This window comes from Neolamprologus brichardi, chromosome 6 (assembly GCF_056152115.1).
Source record: "Neolamprologus brichardi isolate AB-2024 chromosome 6, ASM5615211v1, whole genome shotgun sequence".
Lineage (NCBI taxonomy): Eukaryota > Metazoa > Chordata > Actinopteri > Cichliformes > Cichlidae > Neolamprologus > Neolamprologus brichardi.
The window spans coordinates 2,191,519-2,217,319 of NC_142109.1; the positions used below are offsets into that span (position 1 = coordinate 2,191,519).

A 25,801-nucleotide genomic window follows, 5' to 3' on the forward strand; every position below is an offset into this window, starting at 1 on the left:
TGTAGCTCAATAAAAGAAGCAGACCAAATTACTAGACTGTGGACTACTTCAAGCCAGAAAAGCCATTGCACTATGTTGGAGTATGGATGCACCTTCCATGGGACTCTGAAAGAAGGAAATTCCAGATTCTCCAGGCTTGGAAAGACTAAGGCTAAAATCCGATTTTTTTGTCTGCTCGTTCACACTACAAATAAAATGCGACAGCAAACGCGCTCTAGTGTGAACACTCAAAGCGGCCGCATGCGCAAAAGAAGACGTCACACACAACGCGCTCTGTTTAGACCCAGAGCAACAGTATTGTTTGACTGATGGCCCTTAATATAAAGACTTCAGACTTTGTTTCCCAATTTATGCTTTAAGTTATTTTGTTATTTACATAATAATGTAAATAACCTAATAATGATCCTTATTGCTGTTTTAGAGGAGCGGTGCTTCAAAGGATAGTTGCAGATTTCTGTCAGAATCTGCAGATTATACAGAACAAATAAAATGTTCACGTTGTCTTGCTAACAGTTTCACTACACAGCATGGCCAGGAAGCGTTCGCGATGTCTTCTCCTGCGCTGATAATTGGCGTCTGTCTTGTGTCAGTGATGTAAAAGACAGATTTAATTCGACGTGACCATCAAACAGCAGTCGCTTTCTGAAACATCGGATATGCATCGGATTCAGTACCACATACGAAAGTGACCCAGATCGGATTTGAAAATATCGGATTTGTGCCGTTCACACTGTCATACCATGATCGGATATGGGTCGCATAGGGTCAAAAAAGTCAGATTTGATGCGCTTTCGCCTGCAGTGTGAACGTAGCCTAATATACACTGCCAAGGGCAAACAACGGGACTTTCTGAATATCTGGAAGCCATAGATGAACATACGGACTGGAGGCGGAGGTTATTCATGAACAAAGGAGGAATCTCGTCCCTATTACTTGCAAGATTTTGTTTGTATCATTGTGACAACTATGTTCATTAAATATCAGTTTTTTTGTTGTATAAAAGAAAATTACAATAAAAATATGAGAAAAATAAATGATACCATTATATAATGGTGTAAAAATGACTTAATGTATTATAAACACATTACATATACAGATATTTTAAGTCATATCTATTTATACAGTGTGCATAAAGAGCATGACAAAAAAAATAAGTCAGGCACTACTTTTTCTAATATTTTGAGATACAAATCAAATACTTGATTCACATTCTTACGGAGAGTGCAGCGTCTGTATCAACAAGAAATTAAATTCGAGACATTTTCTTAATGCCGTGAATTGAAGGACTGTGTAACCAAACACCTGAGGACAGTTTAGAGATTAAGACCAAATAAAGAAGATTGACTGATTTCTCCAGAGATTTACATTTTGTCTTCTTCAACTTACAGTTTATAAAATATCATCCAGTTCCTGTTTTTGTTTTTTTATAAATACTGTTCGAGGTTTTGTTATTACTACATTTGTTACGCTTTTAACAAATGTTTTTCAAACAGGAATACATAATTTTCTCTTCTGCGTGTGTATAACTGGTGTCAGTTTATAGCTTTTTTTTTACCATGGTGACCAAATTTCCAAACCACTGGTGGGCAAGTTCATGTCCAACCACCAGTGCCACCCACTGCCTGGAGGATGAGCAGGAGTTCTTCGGGTCAATAAGCAATGCTGTCTCCCTGGAAAAACAGCAGAAACTCGAGGTTAATACAAAGACGGCTGAAGGTCGACGATTCGTCTGCAACCTTTGCCCTCGCTCATCTGTCTACAGTCCCATCGCCTTCTGTGCAGTTTATCAAGGCACTTCAATCTATTTGAGGATGCTACATGAATGCGGCTCTGTGCTAATCAGATAGCAGCTGAATACCTAACAGGTGGTGGCACATGCAGCTAAGCACAAAGCAATTAAAAAGCCATTAGGGCCGTCATCCATAAAGAAAAACGTGCCATTTTCTCAATGAGTCTAACAACTGTTAAAGCCTGATTACACTCGTGTTTAATCACGTAGTTTATAAATGTCAGAGCAGGCTGCAAACCACAATTTCATAGACTTCACAGAAACATTTTCAAAGTGCTTGTTTATTCTAATTAACAGCCCAAGAACCAAAGACATTAAATTTATAATGACAGAAAACAGAGAGATGGAAAATCTCCCATCTGAGCCACAGCCTCCAGAAATTATATCCTGGGTGGAAACAGACTTTATCTGCTCGTAGTTATGCTATTATTATATGCCTATTCATTATAAATACTATGGACACACTCACTCTGAATTTAGCCAAGTTAAGATATCTTATTGTGTTTTGTAAAGCTTACCTGTAGGTAACAAGGCCCCAGTTCTCCATGGCACCTGAATGGGAGGAAGAAGAAAGTGTTTCAGTTTGACTTTAACCATTTCCAAACTTCCACATGTAAGAATCTAGAGCTACTCACCAGCAGCGAAATCAGCAATAGCTATGAGATCAATTTTAGGCAGCGGATAAGGAACACTGAAGTAGTCATTGTAGAAAGGTAAGGTCTTAGTTGCAACCTGCAATAAAAAGATGAAAGAAAAGAAAAGATAAAATAAAAAGGAAAAGCACTTGTGTTTGATTCTGTGTCAGTAACAATCCAGCAGATCCACGTCATATAAACGCTGGTTAATTTGTCTGTTTTCTCATTCTGCTTACGGACAAACTTTTTACTTCAAGGTAAAGAAATTATACAGTGAATAAAGCGACAGGTTGGGTTCAGCTCTGTAAATGTGGTATGTTTCAACAACAGCCTTACCTCCAGGGCAAATTTCCCTTGTTCAGCCTTTCCAACCGGTGTATAGACGCGTACCATTACACCATCTGATGACTGGCTTTCCACATAGTCATATTCACCAATGACAAAAGCTACAAGGTATGTGGACATGATGGGGGTGGTGGCAAACTTGACTTCGACAAGGTTTTCATCATCTGGGTGTGGCTTTCGATCAATGACATTCTGGAGAGAAGATCGATCCACAATTAAAAAACTAAATATTCTCAGAAGTGAATATGGCTGAAGTGTGTACTGAAAATGATTCAGTTTAACCAGCTGATTGACAAAATATAGAAGCAACGAGTGACTGACTGTATAAATCAAAACCCTTTGGTTTATACCAAAAGTAACCCTAACACTCTACAATTTCTTTGTACACGTACAAAGACAATAAAGGGTTATTCTATTCTGTTCTATTCTATTCTATTGCCAAGTTCACAAATAAACGATCGTCTTAAATAAATACTGAGTAGGACACATTTTGCAAGAGTTGACAGCGACTGCAGAAATAAAATTGTTCTCACAACTTTAGAGGTCAAAGCAGAAAATAAACTGCAGCAGGCATATAAACACAAAAAGGTCCCGAGATGGAGCAGCCTATGTCTGTGCTTAGGGCTGCTCAATTAATCGAATTTTAATCACGATTACGATCTGGGCTTTCAACGATCATTAAAAATGATTGAGTCGATTATTAGCCCCTCCCTCGTGCTTTACTCTCGCGCTGCTCCGTGTGGCAAATCGAGCGCACCTCTCTGCATTTCGCACACGTGTCACAACAATTAAGAGCAGCGGTCTCCAACCTTTTTTGCGCCACGGACCGGTTTATGCCCGACAATATTTTCACGGACCGGCCTTTAAAGTGTCGCGGATAAATACAACAAACAACCGCTGATTAAGAGGACCCGAGGGAAGCTCGGAAAGCTCAGCAGAAGTTATTTGGAGAGGAGAGTGACTGCTGTTGGTTGAAAAGAGGTAAAAAAAAAAAAACTTCAGTGGTGTGGAAACATTATGGGTTCGCGGAGTCAGACGTGGATCAAGTAGATCAGCGGTCCCCGACCCCCGGGCCTCGGACCAGTACCGGTCCGTGAGTCGTTTGGTACCGGGCCGCGAGAGTTGAGGCTCAGGTGTGAAATGTATGGTTTTCAGGGTTTTTATCGGTTTTCAGCGTTATTTTGTTATCGTGTTTATCGTTTACTCGGTTTTCCTGGGTCTTTTCACGTGTGTTAGGAATAAATTTCTTTTTTTCGGTACCGGTACTAGTTTTATTTTGTTGTATTTATCCGCGACACCTTAAAGGCCGGTCCGTGAAAATATTGTCGGGCATAAACCGGTCCGTGGCGCAAAAAAGGTTGGGGACCGCTGAAGTAGACATAGTGTGTAAACTTTGCTACAGTGTCGTAGCTGCACCACAGAGCAACACTGCAAAGTTCACTAAACATAGATGTTTACATTTTTCATTTATTTCTTATATTGCAAACATTTCCACTGTTATCAGTATTTGCACACTATTTTATATTATTTTTTGACAATCTTTAAAGTCATTATTCAACACATTGTTATTGTTAAATAAATATCGTCAAATAATCGAGATCTCAATTTCAGTGAAAATAATCGTGATTATCATTTTTGCCATAATCGAGCAGCCCTACCTGTGCTCAGTTCATAATTCATATGCATGACAGTTTTAGTCTTTCAATTAATACCATTATCCGGGGTCCTATAATTACAGTTGTCTTTCTTTTTCTTTCCATTTATTTATAACTATTTTTTACCCTTTCTACTAAAAGAAGCCATAAAACATGTCATTATTAAAGAAAGAGTGCATTAATGTCATTCGTATTAAACTGTCAGAAAGAGCCAAATTTAACTTCACGGTCACTGCCCAGATGGACCGCGTTAGCCTGGAGCGGCGCTGCGTTTTAAATAATCAGAGCCAGATGATGCTGTCTGATTAATTTAGGCTGTAAAGTCGATCAGTTTAAATAGCAGAAAACAGTATACAAAATAAACACATGATACTTACTAAAATTTCCTTATAGTGACAAAACTGTATGTATACAGTAGTTAGACTTCAGACAGAGCTGTTCATATTTAGCCAGAGGAAGAGTACACAGTGACTGTCTGCCCTCTGTTATGTAAGCTACACAGAAAAAAGAGAGGGAAAAGAAAGGAGGGAAAACACAGACATGCATAAAGGAACCCTGGCAGCAGAGAGTGACTTGGTCACTGTGGGGTCGTCACTTCCTCGGAGGGAGGAGTGGACATATGACACGTACCATATTTGACAAGGCTACTCGGTCCTTGGGAACTATCAAAGTGATGTCAAAGGTGGCTTTGATAGCTGGCTCATCCCAACAGGGGAAAGCTCTGCGAGCATCCGTGGCCTGGAGAAACAGGGGCATGAGGGGCAGAGGGGAAAAGGACAGATTGTGAGACAAGGTGTGTTGGGTCCAGACGAGGCCGGCCTGTGTTTACGTTCAGATCACACACAGCGTCCAAGCGCATCTTAAATATGCCTCTCATATTCCACCTTCTGGTCTTTTTGTGTGACACCAGCTGCAACAGACTTCACTTCTGGTAAAACTTAATGTTTACATTAAGTATACAAGTAACTGTCACAAATAGAAACTTGAACCAACATACATAATTATCTATACACACCTTCATTTTTCCATTCAGCAGTGCTGCAAACAGTCCTACACTTATTTTTAGCAGGAAACAATTCAACTGAACATTTTTGGCGTGGTCATGTAACCTGTTTCCTGATGTACAGAAACACACCTATGGCTTATGCTTCTTTTAGATAAATGACACTTCTATGTTTCCCAAACCAACAAGCTTGGCCAGTTGGAGTAACTGACATAAGCATACAAGCATGGATGCATTTGAGCGAGTGTGGTCGAACTTCGCCCTCAAGCTCAACTTTCACTGCTCCCTTTTTGTGAACAGCTGACTGGAGTCATCATTTCAATCACAAACGAGACCCTGGTCTTTTCTTAAGCTATCCCATCTTCTTAAAGCATATCGTATACACTATAAGTATTTCTTTGAAAATAAATCCAAACAGAAGCAAGATAAGTACACTGAATAATAGGAAATTAGATCTGCATAGATTTCTTTGCACTTGTTTCACTTCAGCTGAGTGTGAGAATTTTCACTTTTTCAGCTTTTTCTTTCTCTTTAATTGTGAGCGTAGCTCCTCACGAACTCACATGCAGAGGAACAGGTGAGAGTTATGTGAAGTGAAGATAATAGAGGTGATGACAACTTGTTAAGTTACTGTAAGTGCAAGAACTGCTTCCTGAAAAATCTTAAGCCCAACATGAGAACAAGGAAAAGCACACTCGAGTGAGCTTTTCAATAGTTGTCAACTCACTTGATCAGGATATAGGACACTCGATATAGGACATTTTTACAGCATTTACTTTGAGGTGAAAAAGAAACATTTAATAATCTGCGAAAAATGCATCTGTATAAAGAAAGATAATCTTTATCTTCCAGCTACACACGCTGCAGAAGAAAAGCTTACATGTTAACTACAGCCTGATATGCTGCACAGTGGGTTCTGATAAAGGCGTCCTGGTCAGTGTCTGTGCTTAATTGGCCAACTTCTGACAAGCAAAACTAGAGCGTATCAAATAGAACAAACTGTGAGATACCACTCTGAACAGCAAAAACAGCCACATGACTTGCCTCTGTTTTGCAACACAGGCAACTAAAGTGTTAAGCAATACACAACTTCTTCAAGTATTTTTCACTGAGGCCACTCACTCACCTCAAACTGTGTGACAGCAGCATAGCGAATCTCTCCAGTAGGAGATGTATATTTACTTCTATAGAATCCTTTCATTTTGTCGTTCAGCTCCCCGACAAAGTCGATCTTCAATGTGCCGAAGCCTGGGGTGACGTGCACAGAGAGACACACTGTTTGTACAGCCATCACCACAGGGGAGGTGAATAATAACAGTAATGATCATCTGCATGATCGTCCTTGTTGTTCTTAACAGTCATACAGACGGTTGCTTCAGAAGCAGGGACAGCCAACAGTCTCTTCTTACCTTTCTGTAGAGCACTAGGAAATGAAAGGGTGACTTTCTCATCCTCATTTTGGTAGTTAAATCCCGTCGCATTAATTTCTAAAAGGGACAAATTTTAAAAAGAAGATCAGAACATGTTGAGAACTCACGCTGTTGGCTTTGGGGAATGATGCTATTAAGAATTTTCAATCCTGAAATCAAATAAGATGGCTAGAAGTGACAATGCTATTCACAACAATGCCATTTATAAACGCAAAAACAAGGTTTCACTGAGTCTGACCTTCTCCTCCCTGTGGTACAAAGGAAGCTGTGATGATGTCGATGTCAGCACAGTTCATCACAATCTGATTTGTAGCTTGTGTAACCTGTAAATATTGACATAAAACACGTCAACTTAGACTCTTTGCTGTGCCTTAATTTCTACATTTTCAGTAAAACACAGTAGCTGCATCCAAGTATCAGGAAGAGTTCAAGTTTAATTTTGGAACTACATCAATGGACCAAACTGTACCAGTGATTGTGAAGTCAAATTGAAACTGTTTAGATTGCAAACACAGCAAATCTAATTTACAGATAAAAAATACAGCGTTGAAGGGAAATGAAAACAAAAACACAAGACAGGTAGACAACTAGGGGACTCTGAGTTGTGTGCAAAAAGCAGACGTTAATCCCCAACATAGAGGGAAAAACACAAACATTCACAGTTTGTGGCAATGTTATTTAAGATACATGGAAGCTGAGAGTATACAGTACTTGTGTACAAGTTCGTTTGTCTACCAAATCTGAACTGGTCATTCACAATTAAAAAAAGAAAACTCTTTAAAGGCATTTGGAGTCTAATTTTAATGGGCAAATCATGTCACAATTAATCAGTTTGCATAAAAACCCAAGTTGTCAAGGATTCTTCATGGAAAAAACTGTGCCTGTGCTTTGCTTTTGCAACAACACCTCATAGAATTTGCGCACAATTAATGGTTGGCTATTACATCATGTAAAAATTAGTTGTTTTGTTTTTCCAGGTTCCCTTTTGTACCAAAGGTTTGCCAGTGTCTTGTTAATCTTTTTAACAGATGACTCTTCCTGACAATGCAGCACTTTACACTACCATTAGTGGTGTAAAGCATATCATAAAGCATATAAGGTTACTCTCGGAAATGGTGTATATTTAGACAGCGTCTGTGATCTGACTTGATTGCTGTGAAAATGTGCGTTAAGTAACAGTTTACAACCAGGCGCAGGTGTTAGCACACTCAACTAACAGGTGTCTGGAAAATGGGACCATTTATACACCAGTTAAACAAACAGAGTCGCTTTTTACGTCCTACATAGTATGCAGTCTACAAAGTACAGCCATTTTATCGATAGATACAAATGAGCACAAGATACAGTAGCAAACGTACCGAAAGGACTTTTAAAACGTTGTCATTTTACTGTCCTCACGGTTTATGTTAATGTACAATGTACAACTTCACCTAGTTCAACCGTATTAGTGGGACTGGGGTGGGAGGGGGCTACACGATGTTGCCATGATTTAGCAAACACTAGTGAGTATTGGCTGGGTGCTAGATAGCGCTTTACCAAATTCACGAATCGCCACTTATTAAGTGTCAGCCTCAAAAGCAATGGGATGTTACTACGAGAGGTTACCGTCGCTGGTATTCACCAAGCTCCTCTTAAAACACAACTTAGCGCACTGCCTGCCACTGGCAGATGGCTAACAGGTAGCTAGGCTAACATGAGAGTGCAACTCTGCGGCACGGGACTGTTGTGCTAGCTAGTCCGGATCAGCTTACTGTTAGTCACAGAAACATAACGTGGTTGTTTCTTTTTCATTCACTGGTTTAATTCGGCCAAATTGAGCCCGTCAGAACATTTAACACGTTGCAGCTTACATTAGCTAACGCGTGCAATAATGACAGCTAGTGGGCTAGTGGCTAACAATTTGTCGTAATTAGCTAGCAACTGGTACCGTTAGCTGGTCAGATTACATAACGAGATCCCCGCCATGCACAGATAAATCCATTTGTGTATCTACGGGGGTGTCGTGGTCAACATACCTCCACCAAAGCCTCCAGCTTGCCTTCAAACGTGAAGTCGATCAGGTCAGGCTTCAAAGACAAACCATAGTTGACGGGGTAAACGTCAGTAGGTAGCCGTACGAAGGGCCTCCTTTCGGGCATGGTTCCTATATTTTGGTTGCTTGCGCTCACGAAGACGGTGCTGTGTGTAATGCTGGCTATCGCTCTGAGTTTTATTAACACGGATCTGGCTACAACGAGCCTCGACAGTGAGGATTGGCAGCAAGTAGTGACTCTGGGCGAATGACAACGGAATCGTGCGGCCCAGAAGCAACAACATCAATTGAAACCCTCCCAGCACTGCCAGCTACGGATCTCTCCTCTCACAGCCCAAACAACTCCACTAACCCTGCGTCGACCTACAGACATGCGACGTCATCACGTTCCAACGTACCCACTGAACGTGTGTGTGTGGTCACGCACGAACTGTACATACACGCGACAGTAATATTATCAAAAACCTTTGACAGAAAGATTTTTATACTGTTTCATGCGTTTTTATGTTTTCTGTTTCAGTATATTAATTTAAATCTTTTCCCCCAGCGAAATAATGAACAAACTGAAATTTGTTACACATGTTTGTTGTTGATATTGATATTTTGTTGTTGTACAATCTGGGACGTACCAATCAGATCTCAGCACATGGCTAGGATCGTTAAATGGACATCGAAGATTAGAACAACTTTTAAACAGGGGGTCTGTAGGGGATCAGCATGTAATCAAAAAGTCTGACTTGTGGCCATTTGTTTAAACTATCAGTACTGTCATTACACTGTTGACTTTCTTGATACTTAAGGGATTCCTTATCAAGTAACAGTGTTAGAAAGATATGATTTATAGCAGAAATATGAACTCTGTGTTCTGTATGTCAGAATTACATGTGCACTAACATGTGACAAAGGTTCTTAATTAACAAACAAAAAGTTTGAAGTCTCCTTCAATTGTCATTTTTCTGTGGAAACACAACTTTACTCTCTCAAATGTTGCCTTGATACGTTGTTCTCTTGTCAGTGTCATTTTACACAGCTGTCAGCTGTGAAATCCCTAACAAGCTGGCCATTATATGGATATTATTACAAAGTTTCATTTTTTATTTTCAAGAAATACTTGTTTAAATGTAATCTGGCTATACTTGAAACATTAAAAACCAAATAACCACTGCAGTGAGGCCATTTACCCAAGTCTTTATAAATGCTTATAAGTCAGAAATTAAGAAAAGTGTAATCTCACAAATATACAAGAATCTTCATGATATCAGCAATCGCTCAGCGAAGTACATAAAAGAAAGATGGGGGGGGGGGGGGGGGGGGTGTCTGGTGATTACAGAAGAAGAATGGCAATATCTGTATGGCCAGATATTGCTGATATTCACCATTGAAGGAATGGATGTTTAAATGTTTGTTTGTTTGTTTTTAATTAAAGTAACATATACTAATGCTATTTATGTCACCGTCTGCTACTGAGTGTGTTGGTTTTCGACTGCCCTCTCTCTGGATGTATATAGTTACAAACTACATCTATCTGTACTTATGTTTGTTTTTTGTTTGTTATTTTCTTCTCTTTTTTCTCAAACCTGCGTGAAGGAAAAGTACTTGACGTGATGGCAGACACCTAGACTACTATGCTCCCCTGTACTTATATGAGTCTTAAAACTAAGGAAGCTAAATGATGTACATTTTATTTTATGCATAACTTCAATAAACGTTTAAAAAAACAAATGTAATCTGGTTGTTACCTTATATAATTACAAGTTTTCTTTAAAGTACATTACTGGAACAATAACAAAGAGAATAACACTTTGGGGTGTTGTTCATAAGAATGCACAAAAACAACATGCTAAGCTCAGATGGGCCGGTTGGTCAGCATAGTTTTTGTCACAGCTTAAAGTTGAGTTCACACTTGAAAAGACAGAGACAAATATTTGGTCACATGTTCAGTCAACCCTGTGCATGTGGACAGAAGCTTGGGACAAATGGAATGCTATAGAAACCCCACAGACAGAAACTTCTTTAACAACAACATTCAAGACCTATAGATTTCCAAAGAATGCAGCACCAGAATAACTGCTGAAGCAGTTACTGTGTTATGATCAGATGTGTAGTTATGTAGATCTTTCATCTTCTGTTACAGGCCTGTTTACCAGCAGTGTTGGGAAGGTTACTTTTAAAATGTATTCCATTACAGAATACAGAATACATGCCCCAAAATGTATTCTGTAACGTATTCCGTTACGTTACTCAATGAGAGTAACATATTCTGAATACTTTAGATTACTTAATATATTATCATGCTGTTTACAACTACATGAATGTACTATTCCTGTGATTTATTACTGTTACTGAAGGTCCGCGGCTCCGAACCGTAGTAAAGGGACCTCTGGCTAATACGTCGGGTTCGTGTCGGCTCGTAGCCAAAAACTAGCTTTACTTTGTTGTCTGGGTCAACTTTGCTAGCGAGAGACAGAGAGAGGCGTTGAAAGGCTGCTCCAACGGAACTTATTGTTTTTGGAGGAAAACACGAACACGGTGTACAGTCGAGTCTTAATAGCTTACTTACAACTGGGCTCGTCAGGCACTCTTCTTGGCTGCAGTGGTTATTATTATATTTACATGCTTCCAGCTCCCGTTTTTGCTTGATGACAGCTCGTACTTTTCCTTTTTCTCCCTCCCTCGCTCACAGACACATAGCGTGTATGGCAGTCCATTCTCCCTGCAGCACGGACTACACTGCCTATGATGCTACATTCTTTAGAGCTATACCTGTAGCATTCTGCCTATTAGCTTAGCACAACCCAGGAAACACGCAGCGAGAAAGCGTCACCCTGTAACCATGGCAACCGTAACGCTGCCGCCTGGAACAACAGAACGTAGCTGTCAAACAAAATCCAAACAGTCCTGACCCGCCACAATATGAAACAGGGAAGTACCGCCGTGTAATCCATTTATTTCAACAAAGTAACTGTATTCTAAATACCACCTTTTTAAACGGTAACTGTAACGGAATACAGTTACTCATATTTTGTATTTTAAATACGTAACGGCGGTACATGTATTCCGTTACTCCCCAACACTGTTTACCAGTTAGTACAAAAATGTTGTATCTTATCTTGGTTTTCATCATATGAGGCACAAACAAAATCCCCGGTTTTATGTCACAACATCCCAGTTTTTATTATAATCCTCCAGGTGCTCATAAACAACATTATCAAGATTAAGATAAGAGCTTATCCAGCTTTTTGAATCCAAAATAAGATGTTTAATTTCTCACATGTAACCAAGATACTTGTATGCACAGTATTGGGAAGGTTACTTTTCAAATGTATTCCACTACAGATTACAGAATACATGCTCCAAAATGTATTTTGTAACGTATTACGTTACATTACAAAATACAGAGTAACGTATTCTGAATACTTTCGATTACTTAATATATTATCATGCTTTTTACAACTACATGAATGTACGATTGCTGTGTGATTTAATACTATTATTGAAGGTTACTTGCCAAACCAATACCAACTAAATCTTAATATAAAATGAGTAACAGTAGGTGGACATTGGGTAAGGCTGCCCTTTTTGCAGCGATCTTGTATAGAAAACTATTCCGCGCGTATACATTCTTTAGGGATATGCAGCCTATTGCCTTCATATTAAATAATTTTTTGAATAATACATTTTAAAAATATTTCTTCACGTCATTATGCGTAGAGGTGACATGGGCCGCGAGATTGAGACACAGGCACTAGAGCCTCTTAATGCGTGATTTGTTTGGGTTTCCACCGGGGTGACATGACCAAAAATAGAGAAGGCATATATGAAAAAGGAAAAGACCGCCGTGTAATCCATTTATTTCAACAAGGAACTGTATTCTGAATACCACCCGTTTAAACGGTAACTTTAACGGAATACAGTTACTCATATTTTGTATTTTACTCCATAACACTGTGTATGCATGTATGCGTTAAGTGCCTAACGTTGCTCAGCGGTTTCATAGTATTATTGTTTTATTTTGACAGAGACAACCGGAAGTCTATGACGAAAATCCTGGCAAGATGGCGATGCCCATGAGGAGGACTTTGGGGGCTCTTCATAGAGCGATTTGTAGCAGTTTAACGGTACTGTAACGTTTACGAGCACAGTGTCGTAGAAAGACATACAGTCGAAATGTAGAAGAAGCAATTCGTTTGATTTGCTTCATATAAGTACTGCCTATAATCCTACACTGGCTAGCCTTGCTAATGTTAGCTAACAGACAGAGTATGAGCATCCACATAGACACAGGGACGTTTATTTCTGTCAGCTAAACTAACTCTATTTACCTTTAAGTGAGATAATGTAATTATATATATATATATATATATATATATATATATATATATATGAGAGAGAGAGAGTATAGATGTGTATATATATAATTAACTGCTTGCTTGCTCAGAGGTGCTCTTTTTTTAACTAAAGAGAGACTTTGTGTTCATCTTGCTGGATGAAACAATACTACGTAGCTTGAGGTTTTCACTGTGTTAAGTATTTGACAAGATTAAGATATACAGATCACAACTTCACAACAGTTGAGTTCAATATAAACTAAAACGCATGGTATTCCAGGCATGTACACCTGAGAGGGAGGCAAAATATTAGAAATACCTGTCAGGGTAAGGGGCACAGCCCTCTCGGTATTAAAGATAAAGGTGTCTTTTTGACAGTGTCGACAAAAGCTGAAAGTGTTTAGGTTTTGTAAAAGTAGAATTCAGGGCCAGTGACTTTAGAGGATAACTGTGGTGGTTAAACACATATTTGTCTCCATCCTCTTAGAATGCTGAGACGTCTCTGGATGTGCAACATCCCATTCCACTTTACCTGCCGGTCCGAACCAAAAAGCGGTACTTTATCCCTCCAGCAGTGGGATTGAAGGGGAAGAGGCAGGAAAACCCAGAGGCCAAAGCCCGAGCAGCAGGCATCGTCTTCAGGCAGCAGTACTTTGAGAGGCCAATCAATATCGCCTGCACTGGTAAAATGGCCCTTAAAATCAGTGATATGCATATAAGATGTTATTTCTGAAGCTAGAGCACGTTGTGGTCATTAAGTTTTTCATATCTACCAGTACGGTAGTGACTAATGCTGGATATTAGCATTCCTCTCCTAGGAACCATCTATTGTCAAAAGTAAGCAACAGTGTTGTTTTCATGCATATAAATAACCGTCTGTGAACATCACCTCAGAAATTTTTGAAAAGACTGAGTATCTTCAAAGAAGATAGAAGTTACACAAATGTAAACCAGAATTGAACCACTTAGAACAAATAAAACATCCATGGTAGCATTTAGGATAATAAATGCAATAGCATGCTGCAAAAAGCACCAAATGCAAAGATAATTATATTAAAAAATCCATAATGAAGTAAAACTAAAAGGATTCAGTTAAAGAGATATGCTTACATGCTTCCTTACTTATCACTTATGGGCTAAAACTACTCAAAAAAAATATATAAATGAATAAAAATGAAAAAAAAAAAACACAACAACCCTAGAATTAATAACAATTCAATTTCAATTCAGTTCCCTTAAATTTATATAGCACCAAATCATAATAACATTGACTTTATATTGTAAGCAGTGTTGGGGAGTAACTGAATACATGTACCGCCGTTACGTATTTAAAATACAAAATATGAGTAACTGTATTCCGTTACAGTTACCGTTTAAAAAGGTGGTATTTAGAATACAGTTACTTTGTTGAAATAAATGGATTACACTGCGGTACTTCCCTGTTTCATATTGTGGCGGGTCAGGACTGTTTGGGTTTTGTTTGACAGCTACGTTCTGTTGTTCCAGGTGGCAGCGTTACGGTTGCCATGGTTACAGGGTGACGCTCTCTCTGGGTGAGAGAGCGCCTGTTGTTGTTGTTGTGCTAAGCTAATAGGCAGAATGCTACAGGTATAGCTCTAAAGAATGTAGCGTCATAGGCAGTGTAGTCCGTGCTGCAGGGAGAATGGACTGCCATACACGTTATGTGTCTGTGAGCGAGGGAGAGAGAAAAAGGAAAAGTACGAGCTGTCATCGAGCAAAATCGGGAGCTGGAAGCATGTAAATATAATAATAACCACTGCAGCCAAGAAGAGAGCCTGACGAGCCCAGTTGTAAGTAAGCTATTAAGACTCGACTGTACACCGTGTTCGTGTTCTCCTCCAAAAACAATAAGTTCTGTTGGAGCAGCCTTTCAACGCCTCTCTCTGTCTCTGCTAGCAAAGTTGACCCAGACAACAAAGTAAAGCTAGTTTTCAGCTACGAGCCGACACGAACCCGACGTATTAGCCAGAGGTCCCTTTACTACGGTTCGGAGCCGCGGACCTTCAGTAACAGTAATAAATCACAGCAATAGTACATTCATGTAGTTGTAAACAGCATGATAATATATTAAGTAATCCAAAGTATTCAGAATACGTTACTCTCATTGAGTAACGTAACAGAATACGTTACAGAATACATTTTGGGGCATGTATTCTGTAATGGAATACATTTTAAAAGTAACCTTCCCAACACTGATTGTAAGATAAAACCCATACAATAATACAGAGAAAACGTCAACAATGAGATGACCTCCTTGGTGACAGTGGTAAGGAAAAACTCCCTTTTAACAGGAAGAAACCTCCAATTAGGCTCAGGGAGGCACAGCTACCTGAAAATAATAATTGTAAAAGGAAAAAGTGAATAACTTTTGATAAAAGTGAATGAAGACATCTAAGTGGCAGAAACTATTGTAACATAAAAACAGGCATTAAAACAATTAGATGGAAAGTTAAACACTTCTGGAATTAAAGCAAAGGGAAATGATACAGAGATAAGTTGGAGGACATCAACTATTTATTGTTGCATTTTATAGAGTTTATTATAACACTTTGTGTAAACATGCACTGAAAAATTGTACAACATAACAGTAAAGAGAGGAAAAACCTTTATTTCTTAATTCAAGGGCATTGTGTTTAAATAGTTTTAGCTTTGGGAGCAAGTTTTCATGAGCTGGCTGTTGAATGTAATCTGTAGATACAACATGAAATTAGGATCAGTAACAGATGTTGTTGAAAAGGAATCTGGCGTGCTGAGCTAACAGTTTAAAAATACACACGACCGTTCTATATTTCATTTCCTCCCTGCTTCAGACACAAGAGTTCATGTCATAGAACTGTTTTTAGATAAGTATTCAATATTTTATGTTTACATTTCTTTTACTAATTAGGTGCTACAGCATAATCATCGTCTTTACATACAACAATTGATTGTATAGAGAGCATATAACTAGACGTGGTAAAGGTTAATTTTTAACTTCTGTTCTGGGTAAAAATGTGAAGATGGTCCTGATTGTTTCATTTGCCCATAGCTAAGAAAAAACAGAGATTACAAGTACAAGATACATATTCTGAATTCTTCTAATGCGATACTGATTTTTAAAGATAAATGTATTTTATTAGAAATGCGAGAATCTCAGCATTTCAACTGCCAAACAGCTTAAACAGCAAATGATTAAAGAGCAGGTAAACTGATTTCACAAAAAGATGCAAACACAAAGCGCAGCGCGACGACACTGACATGTACGTGTCGTCGGGGCTGAAAGCCAACAGCTCATAGATTCTGGAGCTGCAGGTTTTATCGCTCTCCGACCAAAATTCACTGAACCGGCAGCAAAAGAAGATCAAAACTCTGCTTCACGTTGAAAAACGTTGCCATGAATTTTCTCGTACTTTTGCTGTTTTGCTTCCCCAAAATAAAATCGCAGTCCCTGCACAGGTCTATCTCAGCGTACTTAAAGACCAGTTTCCCATCAAAAATCTCTGTTTTCTGCATTTTTTGGTTGCTTATTATGCACCAGTCTACCGCTGTATAAGGTGCTGTCGGACGTTTTTTTGTTTGTTTTTTTAAATCCAAAATGACATCCGGCCTCATTTCTGCTGTTCAATACCGAGAGTGTCTCGGTTATGTGTCTCTGACAAAACCTCTGTAACTGTGTTCTGTTTCACTTCAGCAGCATCAGGCAATGTTCATGTGGTGATTCATGGTTTTCTCACGTTTTTGATCTACTGCAGAATATTTTAAGGCGGTTATCTTCCATAAAAAGCCAGGCCTGGAAAATCTCCTTCATGTCTGTCTGTGATTATTTAACAAAAAAATTGAAAAATGTATGTTTATTTTTTATTATTTAATACTAAATGTATTTTATATCCAGGAATAGGTGCTATTAAGTAAGTAAGTAAGTAAACTTTATTAAGCGCTTTTCACAGACAGACAATCACAAAGCGCTGTACACAAATATTAAAATAAACAATAAAATCAATAGACATTATATACAATGTAAAATGTAACTAATGTAAAAAATATAAAATATGTAGATCAACAAAAGGCTTGTTTGAACAAAAGAGTTTTTAACTGTTTTTTAAAAGAATCCACAGAGTCAAGCAAACGTAATTGTAGTGGTAAACTGTTCCACAGCCTTGGTGCAACAGACTGAAAGACTCTGTCCCCCTTTTGTCTTCAGTCGTGTACGGGGTGTGTCCTGAATAAGATGTCAGTGCCACACAGAAGCTAAACAGAGGGTTTTAGTGCTCTAAGTAGGGTTATATATTGTTCTTGCTAAATCAGTCAGCAGGAATGATTTATTTTGAAACATTTCCCTGCTCGGAGGCTTCACACTGGCTGATCAGTCACGTCTGCTCTCTCTACCAGCGGGAATCTTCGACCCCTACATACCCCCGGAGGGTGATGCTCGTCTTTCCACTCTGTCTAAAGAAGGCCTGAAACAACGTACTGAACAGATACGACAAAGTGCCGCCTCACAGCTGGCGTAAGATTCTCTTCGTTGTGTCTTTGTGTTGTCGCTGTGCTGATGCTTTTCTTTTCTGGATATTTTTGAGAACGATTATCTTCTCAATCCAGCTGCTTAATTGAATTCATTGAATATCTTATGGTGAACGAACCGTATTCTTGTTCTTTCAGGATTCGTAAAATCAAAGAGCACGACTCCGTGTTCACAACAAAGGATTTTGCAGAGAAAGCTCAAGAAATCTTTATTGAAGCTCACCACGCCCTGACACAGTAAGAAAATAAACCCCTGTCTCACCTCACATAGTCAACTGACAAGGAGTGTTTATTGCTGTGGCACATTTTTATAGAGGTGAGAGACGCACTCAGGCAGCCTTCAGCTCTGATAATGAAACAATCTGTAGTGATAAACAGGTTATCGTGGTAAGCCAAAGTACATTACAATGAATTATGATAGTTAGTCACATTTACAGTAATCGAGCCTAATCTGTAGACCATCATCAGACACTTCATTAGGTACACCTTTTTAGTACTGGCTTGGACCCCTTTTGCCTTCAGACCTGACTTAAAGTCTTTGGCACAGATTCATTGACCACATCGCCGCACAGTTGCTGATTTGTCGATTGCACATCTATGATATGCATCTCCTATTCCACTACATCCCAGAGGAGCTCCATTAGATTGAGAGCTATTAGAGTGCAGTGAACTCAGTTATGTTAAAGTAACAAGCTTGAGATAGTCAGAGTTTCATGACATGTGTTACCCTGCTGGAAGCAGCCATCAGGAAATGAATATCCTGTGCTCATAAATCATGGATGGTTGTGGTTAGCGAAGATACTCGGGTAGTTTAAACGTTGAGCAGTTGATACTAAGGTCCCAAAGAAAATCCCCCCATATGCTGTTACACCAAGAACAACCTGAACAAAACATGGATCCATGCTTTCGTGTTGTTTATGCAAATTCTGACTCTACCATCTGAATGCTGCAACAGAATCTGAGACTCGTCAGACCAGGTTTTTCAATTTTGGTGAGCTCATACGAACTGTAGCGTCAGTTTTCCTGTTCTTGGCTGACAGGAGCGGCACCAATGTTCCCTCTAATTTTTCACGTGTCTGAGCGAACACACAAACTCCCTGAGCGGTCCCTTTGACCACTGTGAGCGACATCAGACGTGTGCACTGTGGTCACGCCGGCATCTAATCCATTCAAGTTACATGGTTTATTAAAATAATCAAATTACAGCATTTATGTTAGACTACTTTTAATTAACTGCTTTAGCCCCACTTGCAATGAAAATTAAAAAAAATCTAGTCATTGACCTGTGTAGTATGTTAACACTATTGGAAGTAAAAATAACTTGAACTCCAATTTTGAAAACACAACTTAACTCTCTGTCTGCAAAATACAGTAAATAATGACCAATGTTGGGCAATTAATTATATAGTTACTTCTTCAAAAAAGTAACTGAGTTATGCAAACAACAACGTTTTTTGCAGCTATTTTTTTAAATGCAGCCAAGGCGTTTTTTTAAATAAACATTTCAAACTATTTACAGAACAATCAGCTGTTCTGCATCAAATCTGATGTCACACAAATTATTTGTTCCACTCCAAAAAATAATTTCTGTCCACTATGAGATAAAGGAGAACAACAGCCTGCAGGCCTGACAACAGCAGATGTATCACTGCTGTAACACCTGTAACATTCAGCAGTCGCCTCATTGTTCTGACACACACAACAAAACTATTGACTACACTACACACTAACTACACAAGATTTGCGCTAAACGTCTCAAATCTCTCACCGTTTCTTCCCGCAGTAAATATAAACAACGATAGTATTCAGGAAGGAAACCAAACATTGCAGATATTTTTATCATAACTCTGGTTTTACGTGGCCGATCAACACAATTTAAAAACTGGTATAAAGTCCACACTTTTTCCGTTAATTGTTCCGTCTGTCCTGCTCACATCTCCAATGGTTGTACATGTTGTCATTAACGTCAGCCACGCCGCTTTGCTAGCTAAAACACCGGTGTCGGCACATAAGGACGCTGTCATGGCCTGTCAATGACGTTGATTAAGCTGTGTATATACGCATTATTGGCTGAACTATGGGATAAGGTGGCATCGTTCTAATCCCATACAGGAGCAGCCAGTCACTTACTGACTAACACTGCAAAACAGGATTGTTGAAGCATTAATTTTAATTTCAATTCAGGTTAGATTTTTTTTGTGCGCAACGCAGATTTTCTGTGCGCAGAGACAGTGCCAGCAGTGCGCAATTGCGCACGTGCGCAGCTTAGAGGGAACATTGAGCAGCGACTCCACATGTGGTGTGTTCAGAGAGCAGTAGTTCTCTAGGCAAAAATGCCTCGTTGCTGGTAGAGGACAGAGGAGAATGGCCAGACTGCTCACTGGATGTTCCCTGTAAACCTTGGAGATGATACTGTAGGAAAATCCCAGTATATCAGCAGTTTCTGAAATACTTAGAGCAAGTGACCCGTCACCAACAACTATCATTTTCTCAACATTTTTTCTTTCTTTTTTTTTTGAAGTACACATTTGCTCAGTGAGGACGGGTTTTTTTGGAGGGGGGGTGATACATTTTACTAGCTGTATATGAGCTATATGTACAAAGATACGAGAGGCTGATGCACAGTAAAGCAACATGTCATGAAAACTCTCCGGCTTCAGTTTTAGAGATGAAGATTAAAATCTTTCGTCTGAATTTCAGGTTCAACAAGGAGAAACTTCACTCCTTGGTGACTGAGAGGTGTTATCCTGTAAGTTTATCCTTCGACGATCCTTGAGATAATTCAGTTCTTTGTTTTATTGTACTCAACCCTCTGTTCGGCTGCATTGTGTTCAGGAGATGACGAGGGGTAACCGATACAAGACGATCCGCTGGAGGTTTGTGGAGTCCCTGGAGCCACCCAGAGTGGTCCATGCCCGCTGCCCTGACATGGTCTCCAAAGGCAACCTGTATGGGCAGGTGACGGTTCGCATGCACTCCAAGCAGGTACAGTACAGTATGAGTATTTGTGTTGGTGTTTGCATGTGTGTGAGATTGTCCAGAACAGCTTTGAGCAAGTAAATTTTTAGTGTTTTATTATAAGTTTTATTCCTCACTCACTGAACGTGTCCCTTTGTCAGACGGACACGAATCACTTCTGAGATGCTACGTCCTTGTTTGACATGTTTCTATTTTTAATCTTGTATTTAATTGGACTCTCTTTGAAAAACTGCTCTGTGTATGTTATCACATTGCCTTCTGCTGTTTGGTTCATGACAGTAACAAAGCATTTTATATTGGCTTGTTGAAAGATGACATACAAACAACCTTTTTTGCCCTGTCGGTACATCAAACGAGCAAAAGCAGGTTTGATTTTATTCCTGAAGCCATTTGACTTGTTTACACATTTTAAGGCTGCATGTCCTTTTTGCAGGTTTCGATGTTGTTGGTCAGTTACTCCTTCTGTAATTCAGCTCTTATTTTTAACTGGCAGCTTTCAAATGCCCCTTCTGGGACAAACTTAATATTTTCCTGTGAGCTAAAGTGAAAGCAGCAGCCCTGCAGCCAGTTTTTAGAGTTGCTTTGGAATCTGTGTGTCCCACAACAACTGTGTTTGTGGAAGTGATGAAAAATCTAAATCAAACGCAGGGTTAGGTTTGCGTTCATGTTACAATTAGTGTTAAGACGACTAATTGAATTTACCTCTGTCTGTGTGCAGACTCTGGCCATCTATGACCGCTTCGGGAGGTTAATGCTGGGAAGCGAGGAGCAGCCGAAGGATGTATTGGAGTACCTGGTCATAGAAAGGCACCTCATCAACCCCTACGGCCGGTGGCGGTTACATGGAAAAATAGTGCCATCTTGGGCCCCTGCCAAGGATCCGATTATTAAGGTGACCCTCTACTCTAAACATTTATCTTTTAGTAAGAAAAAGGCAGAGGTCCAAGGCGCTCTCCCTGTCAAATGCTAATTAAAATACCGTTATTAACTGGCCGGTTCATACTTCACTTTAATGGGCACATGAACAAGGCAGACAAAATCTGTTAGCTATTGCAAGCTTTTTGATATTTTTTTCTTTCTTTTGCATAAATATAATACATTTCTGTGTCCTTTTTGAAAAGCCTTCAGCCTTCTATAAAAAATAAAAATACAAAAAGTTTCACCTTACACTAAATTTTATTCTGGACCTCTATCATGAAACTGTCTGCACTTTTCAGGGTCCTGTATTAAGCTCAGTTTTCATGGACCTGGCAGACTAGAGCCTTGAAAGCTTACACTACTATACATTTCATCTATCCAAAATTAGTGTCACACTGTAATATAGAGCACCAATGAAGACCAAGGGAGCACTTCCATTCAATTTTAGCATCTTTGTAGCTGTCACAGCCGACTAAACGTAGCTAATATTACAAATGCTGCCTCTTCAATGACTGAAAATCCACGACCCTGGACAAAAATCACAATCGCCAGTCATGTTAAACAAGCTGTTTAAATGCATCTTATATGTGTGGCTTCTTCTGGCCTTACTCAACAAAGAAAACAAGAAGGGCAGTCAACTTTATCTAAAGGATATCCACATTTTTTGACATCTTCAGGAAAAAAAAGAAGCTCTAATGTCAGATAGCCGCCTCGTCAATTGTTATCAGAGGAGATGCTATTCTGCTGTTTGAGCTGGATCTGTTCTAAATACTTCGGGAGATGATTTCCTTGTGTCACCCCAATTCTACATTCATGCAACAAGATGAAATTAGGCAGTCGTAGGCGGCATCATAGCAGGTTGAAATCTGCACGTTTACACGGCAGACAGTCGTATTTTGTAAAATGTAATTTGTCTGAAAAGATAATGCAAGTAAATACAATTGCAGCTCTACTGAAATATACTGTAGAACAGTGTTTTGAGTCAAAGCTAGTTGATAATTACCACTCCTGTCACCTGGAATTTAAACCTGGTGATCTGCTGTATTAAGGTGAATCTGTTACAAGTTGCTCCCACACGAGCGTGTCAGGGAGATTCAGTAAAGAAAAAGCAAACCAGGAGGTTGTGTTAAGTCTACAGAAACCTTTGCAAAGCGAGAGGACACAGGAGATGGCTTGCATTAAATGCATCACTGCTGAGAACTGAGAATGTAATCACCTTAAATATGTGAGTCAGTCCCTGCTGTGGCTCAGATATATGTGGCAGATGGAGCTGTAATGTTGCCTGGAAGGTGTTTTTTACCATCAGCATCAGAGCTCTGCAAAAAAAAGCGTTAGTCATACTGTCAAAAAACCCAGGATGTGATGTGAAGATGATTTACTAAAGTCCTCATTCTAATTCATCTGTTGATAAGAGATTGTGGTGATCAGCTGTGAACAATTAGTGTCTGTCTCTTATTTGGGCTTCAGGGCAAGAAAGCAAAGGAAATCTATGTCACTATAATAAAAGGAACTATGCCTCAAGTGATTTATCAGAATCTGATCAGTCTTTACTAGAGGTTCATGATAAAATTGGAATAAGTTACTGTATATACCTTTTATTCTAATACTAATATTCTAATGAATTCTGATTCTAGAAGTTAGTCACTAATTGAGACATTTGTGACAGATAAATTATTTTAGCTTTGATCATACATGTGTCTGCCTTCTGTCAGTCACAATCTGTCAGTGAAACGCCTCCTTGCATTTTGTCCATGAACTCAAACCAAAAAAAAAAAAAAAAAATATATATATACACAGTGGGGCAAAAAAGTATTTAGTCAGCCACCGATTGTGCAAGTTCCCCCACTTAAAATGATGACAGAGGTCAGTAATTTGCACCAGAGGTACACTTCAACTGTGAGAGACAGAATGTAAAAAAAAAATCCATGAATTCACATGGTAGGATTTGTAAAGAATTTATTCGTAAATCAGGGTGGAAAATAAGTATTTGGTCACCTCAAACAAGGAAAATCCCTGGCTCTCACAGACCTGTAACGTCTTCTGTAAGAAGCTTTTCTGTCCCCCACTCGTTACCTGTATGAATGGCACCTGTTTGACCTCATCATCTGTATAAAAGACACCTGTCCACAGCCTCAACCAGTCAGACTCCAAACTCCGCCATGGCCAAGACCAAAGAGCTTTCGAAGGACACCAGGAAAAGAATTGTAGACCTGCACCAGACTGGGAAGAGTGAATCTACAATAGGCAAGCAGCTTGGTGTGAAAAAATCAACTGTGGGAGCAATCATCAGAAAATGGAAGACATACAAGACCACTGATAATCTCCCTCGATCTGGGGCTCCACGCAAGATCTCATCCCGTGGGGTCAAAATGATCATGAGAACGGTGAGCAAAGATCCCAGAACCACATGGGGGGACCTGGTGAATGACCTGCAGAGAGCTGGGACCAAAGTAACAAAGGTCACCATCAGTAACACACTACAACGGCAGGGAATCAAATCCCGCAGTGCCAGACGTGTTCCGCTGCTGAAGCCAGTGCATGTCCAGGCCCGTCTGAAGTTTGCCAGAGAGCACATGGATGATACAGCAGAGGATTGGGAGAATGTCATGTGGTCAGATGAAACCAAAGTAGAACTTTTTGGTATAAACTCAACTCGTCGTGTTTGGAGGAAGAAGAATACTGAGGTGCATCCCAAGAACACCATACCTACTGTGAAGCATGGGGGTGGAAACATCATGCTATGGGGCTGTTTTTCTGCCAAGGGGACAGGACGACTGATCCGTGTTAAGGACAGAATGAATGGGGCCAAGTATCGTGAGATTTTGAGCCAAAACCTCCTTCCATCAGTGAGAACTTTGAAGATGAAACGAGGCTGGGTCTTCCAACATGACAATGATCCAAAACACACCGCCCGGGCAACAAAGGAGTGGCTCCGTAAGAAGCATTTGAAAGTCCTGGAGTGGCCTAGCCAGTCTCCAGACCTCAACCCCATAGAAAATCTGTGGCGGGAGTTGTAAGTCCGTGTTGCTCGGCGACAGCCCCAAAACATCACTGCTCTTGAGAAGATCTGCATGGAGGAATGGGCCAAAATACCAGCTACTGTGTGTGCAAACCTGGTAAAGACCTATAGTAAACGTTTGACCTCTGTTATTGCCAACAAAGGTTATGTTACAAAGTATTGAGTTGTATTTTTGTTATTGACCAAATACTTATTTTCCACCCTGATTTACGAATAAATTCTTTACAAATCCTACCATGTGAATTCATGGATTTTTTTTTCACATTCTGTCTCTCACAGTTGAAGTGTACCTCTGGTGCAAATTACTGACCTCTGTCATCATTTTAAGTGGGGGAACTTGCACAATCGGTGGCTGACTAAATACTTTTTTGCCCCACTGTATATATATATAAAATATATGAAAAGCTTTTTTTCCCCACTTCCTGTGATAGAGAATCTAAAGATTCAGGAGAAAACAGGTAAACCAGAGAAGTTTATTTTTCTTTTTATGAAACCTTTCTGCTGTTCTGATCTTAACGTTGATTGCTGTTGGAACAAACTATGCCAGCACACGTTCTGTAGAAGGCTTTTGGACTTCACCAACATTTAAATAAGATTCCACTTTGTTTTCTTCTTCTAGACGGTCATGATTCCTGGTCCAGAGCTGAAGCCAGGGGAAGAATTTGATGCCCTGAACTATGAAGTTCCTAAACCAGAGGCAGTACAGTGGTATAAATGAGCCACCAGGGGGCGCTGCGCCTTTCATCGAACCACAGGCGGACTGTGTTACTCATGGGCCAAAAGTTGGCTGTGGCTGGTTATAATTTGTCCACTTTGGCAGGAAACCAGGCTTCCCTATGAGGCTCGTTTCTGATTGAAAAGGGACTTTGGTTGTTGAGGCACTGGAAGCAGCAGGTGAATTTTAGATACTACTGCACAGAAAGCCAATAAAACCTTTTCATGATGGTTTTGTCTCAAACTTATTGTTTTATTAAATTTATTGTGCACATGTAAGAAATAAAATGGTCAGATGTACAGAAATTGAGTAATTTTTTTCTGCGATGGATATACTCAGGAAATATGAGATAAAGTGTCTCACCTGGTTTTCTTTTCACAAAATACTGTAAGCACAAATCAAGATGTGTTACAACAATATATATATATATTA

The 25,801-nt window shown here is 39.5% G+C and overlaps 2 protein-coding genes across 2 annotated transcripts in view; one reads left to right on the plus strand and one right to left on the minus strand.

Annotated features, from left to right (window-relative positions):
- npepps (aminopeptidase puromycin sensitive) overlaps positions 1–9,255 on the minus strand; it is a 24,013-nt gene extending 14,758 nt beyond the window's left edge. The window contains exons 1-9 of the mRNA XM_087841452.1: positions 8,873–9,255; positions 7,096–7,180; positions 6,837–6,914; positions 6,554–6,675; positions 5,055–5,162; positions 2,761–2,961; positions 2,425–2,521; positions 2,308–2,341; positions 1,556–1,670 (exon numbers count right to left, since the gene is read on the minus strand). Coding sequence (XP_087697578.1) covers positions 1,556–1,670; positions 2,308–2,341; positions 2,425–2,521; positions 2,761–2,961; positions 5,055–5,162; positions 6,554–6,675; positions 6,837–6,914; positions 7,096–7,180; positions 8,873–8,995 — 963 coding nt within the window. The 5' untranslated portion in view covers positions 8,996–9,255. The remainder of the gene's footprint in view (positions 1–1,555; positions 1,671–2,307; positions 2,342–2,424; positions 2,522–2,760; positions 2,962–5,054; positions 5,163–6,553; positions 6,676–6,836; positions 6,915–7,095; positions 7,181–8,872) is intronic.
- mrpl45 (mitochondrial ribosomal protein L45) lies at positions 3,594–25,685 on the plus strand. Its single transcript, XM_087841453.1, has 9 exons — positions 3,594–3,750; positions 12,909–13,007; positions 13,705–13,900; positions 17,607–17,724; positions 17,877–17,975; positions 20,439–20,487; positions 20,574–20,723; positions 21,436–21,609; positions 25,274–25,685. The coding sequence occupies exons 2-9, from the start codon at positions 12,945–12,947 to the stop codon at positions 25,370–25,372; spliced, it is 948 nt and encodes a 315-aa protein (XP_087697579.1). The 5' UTR covers positions 3,594–3,750; positions 12,909–12,944; the 3' UTR covers positions 25,373–25,685.
- Positions 25,686–25,801: the final 116 nt, after the last annotated feature.